The following is an 8,329-nucleotide window of genomic DNA, read 5'->3' as shown; positions in this document are numbered from 1 at the left end:
GTATTTAAAATAATAGATGGATGCAACAGTACACTTCACACCTCATTTACTGTAATAGGGCTGTACAACTGCAGACATTCTTGGATTCGGTTCCTAGGTAGACAGTCTAACATTTCTTAAGGGAAAAATATAACAGAAACCTAGAAGAGCAGAATGCACTCTTCTATCCCATCTTTAAATCTGTCACATCAGCAGTGAACTCTCTTCTTTCTTTAAATTTATCACTGTACATTTCTTTCAAGTCTCCATTTCAGTATTTAATGAGTAATGTTCAATGAGGAAAAGAAGAAAAAAAAACACAATAAATTATTTAAAAAAAACATTTTTGGAAATTATTTGAACTCTGGGAAAATCCCTCAGCCTTGGAAAGATCTTTTGACAACTGCAATAATAAATGTGTGGTTTCCTTTACATAAAACATAGTTAGGTGTATCCAAAACTTCTTGTGCTCGTTAGCATCACATCCACACCTTCCAACAGTCGTTAAAAAGAATGTAAGGTGTCAGCCTGGACCTTGCTTCTTTATTGACAAATCCTGACAAATTCATGAGTTTCCCCAAAGGCAGTGATATGAACCAGAAGCTTTGAGAAGTAAAATATAATATAAATTTGGACAGTATTGCCTTAGGATGCATCTGCACTGTAGAAATAATGCAGTTTGACATACTTTAAGTGCAGTAGCTCCATGCTATGGAATACTGAGATTTGTAGTTTTTTTTAATTCTCAGTTTTATTGAGACATTAAAAGACATTACAGACTAAATATATACATTTCTGTAAGAAAGCAATATAAAGTTTCTTTTTTAAAAAAAAGACATTACATGAGCAACAATAGACAATTATCATCATCAGCAACAACAACAATTTCTTTCCTACTTCAAACCTCTAACCTCTGACAAGCTAACAACACTAAATTAAAAGCTTGACTTCCTTGACTTGTCCCTCTTAATCAAATATGTTCTATCCATATACATGCACTTTCTAATTTTATATATATATAGCCTTCTCTATCAAAGAGTGTTGGTCACTCACAAAACTACAAATCCCAGGATTCTCTGGAGGGGAGTCAGTTAAAATGGTGTCAAACTGCAGTACCTCTATGACAAAGAATATATATCCTTAGGTATGAATGGAAACCTCTGGCTCATAACATGTCGATAAGCTTTTTCATTAGTTATCTCCAGTCAGTGACTGCAGAGAAGAAGAAAAAATAAAATTTAAGTACCCTGCATTGAACCAAACTGAGTTTTGCAGGCACGAAAGCTCTTGTATGGGTCTGAGCTGAGTTTTGGAAGCAGGAAATTTGTAGCACTGGGGCTTACTTCTGTACAGATATGCCCAGTTTTTATTTATATTGTGTGTACTTGGTAGGAAAAAGTTAAAATGCTCCTGGAATGAGGTCCCTAAGAATCTTCCCAATTTGGAGTTTGACTCCATGGCCAAAAAAGGCTTCCCAACCCTACTTTAGATGAGCTTCCTTCCAATGTTACCCTATATTTTAAAAACATACTTTCTGTTTTGCAAATCAAGAATTTAGCTTTGTGCATACATTTCAGAAATACATTACACAAACTGACCCAGAAGTAGCCATATTGATGGTATAGAGAAGTTACATAGGGTCACTGTTGGTCTTACATGAGCTTCAGTCTTTTTATACACTCCAACCTTGTATCAGCCATGGAAATATAAATAATTTGAAGAGTGCCTGGTACTATGTAGCTATGTAGAATGGAGGGAGACACCGTCTTGTCCTTTGACTAAGGCAGCAAAATGTATTCAGTTGACCTTGGAACTATATTTGACATGCCTATTATCTAACTGAATTGCAATATATATATAACTTGGTTCCACATGGGAGCTTTTAAGACACATTATAAGCAAAACAGTGCCAGAGTTATCTTACAAACATATGTGGTGGGGAGAGCTTTCTATAGGATTTTTCAAAGCTTCAGAACTGAATGATTTCACTTGTATAAAGCATTAGGACAGAATCCCATTACGGCTCAAAGAGAAGCTCCAGGAACATGTGCCAAGACACACTTGAAGAACAACATCTGGAAACTTTCAGGGGCAGAAGTGAGTACTGTTAGGATCACTACTCTTTTATAATTTCATTATCCTTGATCCCTTCCACATCATAAGATGCCTAATTAAGCCTTTCACCATCCAATAGGGTGATCATTATTTATTGTGAAATGTGTATGTGTAGGGGTAGACTTCAAACACCAAGAAGAATTGGGCCTGCTCAAGCAACCTGAACAGTTTAGTCCTTTGAAACAGATGTGAGTTTTGAAAAGCTTCATGTTTTACAAATGGTGGGATTTTTTTATATGTATGTTGAGAAGGGCAGAGGTTGAGAAAAAAGAGAGAGAAGTGGGGGAGGGAGAGGGAAATCATGCAGATACTGGTATCAGTTTTCAAGAAGAGCTCTTATTCCTTTCCTCCTCTCTTCCAACTATCCTTAAAACTAGGACAGTCCATAAGTGGGAATGCCAAAAAAAACAAACAAACAAACAAACAAACAAACAAAAAAACCTGGAGGAAATATAAATTTTAGGGCATTTTATTCAGAAAATTATGTGGTGCTACATGGAATTAGTATTAATGCTTGTGTTGGTTATAATGGGTAGCATCTTATTTTTGTGACTAATTTTCTGTCTCTATAGGATAAAGGATAACTAGAATTGTATAGTGGTTTGAGTGTTGGACTAGCATTCTGGGCCTGGGGTTTGAATTCCTGCTCAGCCATGGAAATGCATTGGGTGACCCTGAGCAAGGTTCTTTTTCAGCAGCACTATTCTGTTGTAGTGCCATTATTCCACTTGTACTGCTATGGCTGCTTCCCATGGCATTCTGGGATTTGTACTTTAGTGAGGCTTAAGAGCTAATGCCCCTCTTTATACTGCAGATGCCAAGATTCCACAAGAGGTAGCCATAGAAATTAAATTAGAATATTAACACTGTAACAGTGCAGTTCAGTATTTCCTTAGAAGAAAGTCTAGAAAATGCTACAAGACCCCTTTGCATACTGACTTGCCACATTAACATAGCTATGAAGATTATCAGATTGGGGGAGGGGGGAGCCAGGAGTAAAAGACATACTCTTGGCAATGTCACGTGATCACATTGAAGATTTTCAGACACATCATGCTTATCCAGAACTTGTTACTTAACCCATGAAGATCCAGGAATCCTCCAGCAACAAAATATTCATGGGGAAGTCCCAGGAATGGGGAGCATTCCTGGATCTTCATGGATTAAGACCTGGATAAGCACAACACGATCATGCAACTTTGCCAGGAGTATGCCTTTTTCTTCTCCAATTTCCCCCTACCCCATCTGATAATTTTCCCTGTCTTTGAATTCTATCACCATGGAAAACCTTAGATGACATTAAAACTTGCTAAGAAAGGCCTGTGATAGGGTTGCCGTAAGCCAGAGTTGGCTTGAAGGTACATAACAACAACACAGGATAAAAAGAACAAAAACTTTGATTTCCAAAGGTTTAATTGTAAATTCCTGTGTTGGGAGCCTATGATATTTCTGTAATTCTCTGGGGTTCTCTGGACTTATATCAGAAGCTTCTTTAGGGAGCACTAAACTTTGAGTTTCGCCCTGTTTGTTTAATAAAGAAGTCAATGCATGGCTTTTAAAATAGAGAAGTGGGAGAAATTAACAGCTACCGTTGCACTTTCTAATGGATGTAGCCTGCCAAATTGGTAGTTTTCTGTGTACAAAATGCTCTTTACCTTTTTGTTTTTTTTAAACACCCATAAACTTTTAAATTCTTGGTAGAAAGTTTAATTTTCAGTTATATTTCCCCATTCTGGAGTGATGAAGCTTCATAAATTGTAAAGTTTTGGGTTTTTATTTTTGGCATGCGAAAGGTTTGAAATCAAAGATTTTTTTAAAAAAGATTTGCCTAATGTTATCTTTGTGTGTGTGGACAGTTTGTATGAACTCATAGAGGTATCCTAGTTAAGGAAGCAGAATTTCAGGATTTGTGTAGGGCTTTTCAAATGCTTGTGTGTGTGTATCTTTACAGAGGGGTGGGGTTTTTGGTTACGTTATTTCTTCCTCCCACCCCACCATTTTTTTTTGTTCATTTTATATATGATAGCATACATCATAGATATAAGAAAGAAACCTCAAAAATCATGCTGCTCCTATCTCTGCTGTTGTATGGAAGAGGGATGCATCATTTTGTGGTAAAACTCTATCTGGGTCTCTGTCCTCCCAAACTTCTTTTGAAGCTTTGGAAAGACAAATTCAGTCCAGACTGATTCAGAGCATTACTTCAGACAAATGCTGAATCTCTCCCAACTGGTGTGATTCTGTTTGGAACTCAATGAGGTGAATTCATATCCTTCCCATGTTCTAACTGTACTGTTACTTGTCCAGATGAAGCAACTAAGACAAGCAGCATGACCTTGTGTAAATGGAAAGGTGTTGCATTTTCAGGTATGATCTATAACCACTGAACATCACTTTGATTTGCCAGAGATTTAATTTACACAAGCAAATGGATTGGCTTAAAAGATGGAAATGCCTTCCTGGCTATGGGAAACCATTATTTCTGCAAATTTAAAACAGAATCCACATGGGGGAGCTGCTGAATCAGCTCAATGTAACGTAGCTGCGGACAGCCATCCCAATAAAATAGGCAGAACATAATCTATAGGAAGATCTTCATTTCATCTTCATTTGTTTTCCTTGAGGGCAGAAGATGCGAGAAAGATTACTTGAATTATGGGTGAAATGGATACATTCAAATATCTAGATCCAACTTTTCCCTCTCAAATTCTCTTAGACCCTTTCAATCACTTTAGTTAGAATGTAAAAACTTCTATAGTATTATTTTTGCAGTTATTGTTTTATTTATTTAATATCCCACCTTTCTCCCAACATGGGCTCCATGTTTTTTCTTCATATACCACTTTGAATATATTAATAAAAGAGTGACTTTTATCCAAATGAATGAAATGCACCACATTGCCTTGCCCTTCCATTTAAAATGTGACAATGGTTTCCTTATATATCAGTGTTTAGCAACAACTTGGCTAGAAGACTATATATATTTTAGAATACATTCATATTTCTTTCTAGCCTTCCTTTGCCATATTTTCCAAAAGTTTTTGAAAAAGTTTTGTTACTTTTTGGACTGAAGAGTATCTAGAGATGAAAAGACATTACCAAGAGCTAACACACCAGTTTCATTGTTTAATGAAAAGATACTGCATAGTAACAAGGACTGGCCTAATCTGCCAGAGATCCCTTTAGGAAAATAAATAATGAGAGATCATTTAATACATAAATATTTTCTCATGCAGGAGGAATACAGGCCATCCTTAAAGAACTTTTGCTATTGACTTGTTTGTTGGATAAACCATTACTAGATTACATTTCAGAAATGCACTGCTCCTTTACCTAGGGTTGCCAGGTTGAATACAAAATGGGATTCTTGTAACTTTAACTGACTGAGTAATTAGATCCAGGGCATTATCACACCAGCTCCTTTCCTGCCACAATCTTGCACATTAAAATAAAATGGCAAAACACTGGTTTTGGAGCAGCCACCACCACACTTCTTCAATTCATGCAACTGGGGTTGCTGCCAGCATTGCACTCCCTGACCTGCATCCCTTATGTCTTACCCAGCATTCCTTTAGGTTTTTTTCTGTTTTTTCCCAATGTTTTTGCACAATTACAGAGCTCTGCAGTCCCAATTCAAGCTTTTTAAAGTTTTTTTTTTTTTAATTTTGAAGCTTCAGAGCTCCAAAATTATGTGAAAAACACATTTAAAAAAAAGTCAGGAGGGGGAAAAGGGGGGAGGAAGTGACCGTGACACCACATGACTCCAGTTGTGCGAATGTCCCAGGAATTACCTTTCACACCAATGGCATTGTGCAATTGGCAATTCATTCATGGGTTTCCCCCATGAATGAAAAGAGACACCTAGGGGACAGGGCAGCTACAGGAGGGAAATGGTGTCATGCAATCAGCATCACTGATGTCACTTCCTTTCCGTGGGAATTGTGGTTTAAAAGCCATGTGTGATAAAGCCCTCAGAAGAAAGATGAGATACAGCCACATTCTGTCAAGATGGAGAAAGCTTCCCTTGCCTTTCCAAACTTCCCTTACCTTTCAAACTTGAACTCTCAGCTGCAGTTGTTTTCTCACAACAAGATTCTTGCCTCTCTGGTGGAGAGCAGATGTGGGGCAGAGAAGCATCAAGTTCTGTTCGTGTTGCTGGTGCCACCACATTCTCTCCTGCCCTGGCACTGCTCTCCATTGGGGAAGCAAAAGCTGTGTTGAGAGTGAATGGCTACAATTGAAAGTCTGAGTTTGAAAGAGAAGGAAAGATAGCTGCTTTTGTTCTGCTTCTCAATCTATTCAGGATGAAAATTACAAGAGCATATCCTCTATTCTGCCTGGTAACCCTATCTTTACCAGTGGCACAAAGTAGCTGGGCAAACCACACTGGGTTTGAGAAAAACAAACAGGTATGCCTGTGATCGGGAATGTGATTCTGTACAGATGTCCCAATCATCCTAATGAGCATGGGATTCCAATTGTGTGATGTGGCCAGAGATAGGCAGTTGCTTTTGGATAACTTCAAAGCCTTTTTCCACCAAGCATGGCCACTGAGACAACTTATTGCCCAGTCAAATTAAAATAATGAAAGCTAGCTGCCCAATCAAAATAGCTTGACAGTCAACTTGAGCCACGCTATTCAACTTAAACATTAGAAATTCCACCTAAATATTAGAAAGAAGTCATTTTATTGTAAGAACTATCTGACAGTGGAATAGATTGCCTTGAAATATGGTAGACTCTCTCCATCTTTGGAGGTGTTTAAACAGTAGTTGGATGGGCAACTTTCAGGGTTGCTTTAGTTGTATATTACTGCCTGGCAGGGCTTTGCATTAGATGGCCCTTGTGGTCCCTTCCAACTTGAAGATTCTATCATTCTATGACTATAAATAATATAGCTACTGCAGATTTGATTATCTCTGTGAAGGAATATCCAGATTTGTACTGGCATCACAAAAGACAAATTAAAAATGTACATTTATAATTATTTTCCTTTTTAAAAAGAGGCCTTTTATAACCAGAGATCAGTTTTTAAAAAAAGAAATAGTGAACCAGAGCTACATGTGCAAACTGACCATTTTTCTTGCACAGTATGGTCATGCGAGCAGCTGTCAGACAGAATAATATCATGTTAAGTCTAACATTACACCTGAACCAGGGGACTCACTTCTTTGCATTTCTTTGGTGCACAGTTAGCTAACCTGAAAAAATCCCTGAAGAAATTACTTATGAGGGCTTATGAGAATGACCTGTGCTGGATTCCCAAATCAGACTTTTCCATGTGAGAACAGACCACTTCTTTCTAAGTTTTTTGAATTGACCATTGTTACAGGAATGAAGGTTCACACAGGAGGCTTAATGCAAAGTGACTCCACAGGAATGTCTATTGCCAATTCCAGATGCATAAATAATACAACTCCAGCTAGAGGAAAATCAACAGTTATAAAGCAAAAGCAACAAAACCTTAGGTGTTCTGGTTTTCACTGTTAAAATTAGGGGTGTGCCTGGCAGATTATAGGACTGAGCAAAATTTGCTGCTACTTATAAGATCTGGATTCAAACAGGTATATTGCAGCTAAAAGTTAGTCTTTCCAGCTTCCACAGATCACAAATAAATCAAGCAGCAGTTTCAGACTGTGCAGCAAATACTGGGGGATTCACATTCACAGTTTTAGACTGTGGAGCAAATATTGGGGGACAGGAATGTTTCTGTGTTAAAAGTTCAAACTGTTTGAAAATCGCAGCCAGCAACTTGCTTCAATGTCATGTGTGCTCCTGAGCTGGGGAGACATAAGGGACATAAAACAAGAAACAAAGAATGGGTGCAAAATATTAAAACTACAGGTGTTGGGGTTTGTATTGGCTAAGAGAAATCATCTGTCTAGCTAACCAGCAGCTGCTGCTCAAATCCTGCAAATTCTCCATGAGATCTAGCTCAGCATCTTGTGGCGATCGAATACAGTCTTCCGCTGCTCCTGCACCTGGCGCTTCCATCGCTCTTGGGCTCCTTCCACTCTCTCCAACACAGTATTTGCCCTGTTGCTGACTGAAGGGCGTACAGCTGCCAAGGAATGCGTGTCCTGAAACACCAAAAGAAAAAAGCTCAAATGTTTCACCTACATGGCAGTAACACTTCACATTAGAACACAATGAAATATGAAAGGATGCTTGAAACAGAATACATGTGCAAATAAATGAACAAGCAACTTGCAGATATTAAAAGTAAATAATGTAA

General features: G+C 38.0%; 1 protein-coding gene across 2 annotated transcripts in view; it reads right to left on the bottom strand.

Annotated features, from left to right (window-relative positions):
• Window positions 1-2,525: 2,525 nt before the first annotated feature.
• The window catches only part of TMEM9 (transmembrane protein 9), a 29,829-nt gene continuing 24,025 nt past the window's right edge, over window positions 2,526-8,329 (bottom strand). For both annotated transcript variants that reach the window (XM_089514332.1, XM_089514333.1), the window contains exon 6: window positions 2,526-8,174. In XM_089514332.1, coding sequence (XP_089370458.1) covers window positions 8,025-8,174 — 150 coding nt within the window. In that variant the 3' untranslated portion in view covers window positions 2,526-8,024. The remainder of the gene's footprint in view (window positions 8,175-8,329) is intronic.

The sequence above is a fragment of the Sceloporus occidentalis genome, unplaced genomic scaffold, assembly GCF_023333645.1.
Source record: "Sceloporus occidentalis isolate IW3139 unplaced genomic scaffold, rSceOcc1.0.p SCAF_3, whole genome shotgun sequence".
NCBI classification, from domain to species: domain Eukaryota; kingdom Metazoa; phylum Chordata; class Lepidosauria; order Squamata; family Phrynosomatidae; genus Sceloporus; species Sceloporus occidentalis.
Note: the sequence above shows the minus strand (reverse complement) of the source record. Positions and strands in the feature narration are given on the sequence as shown.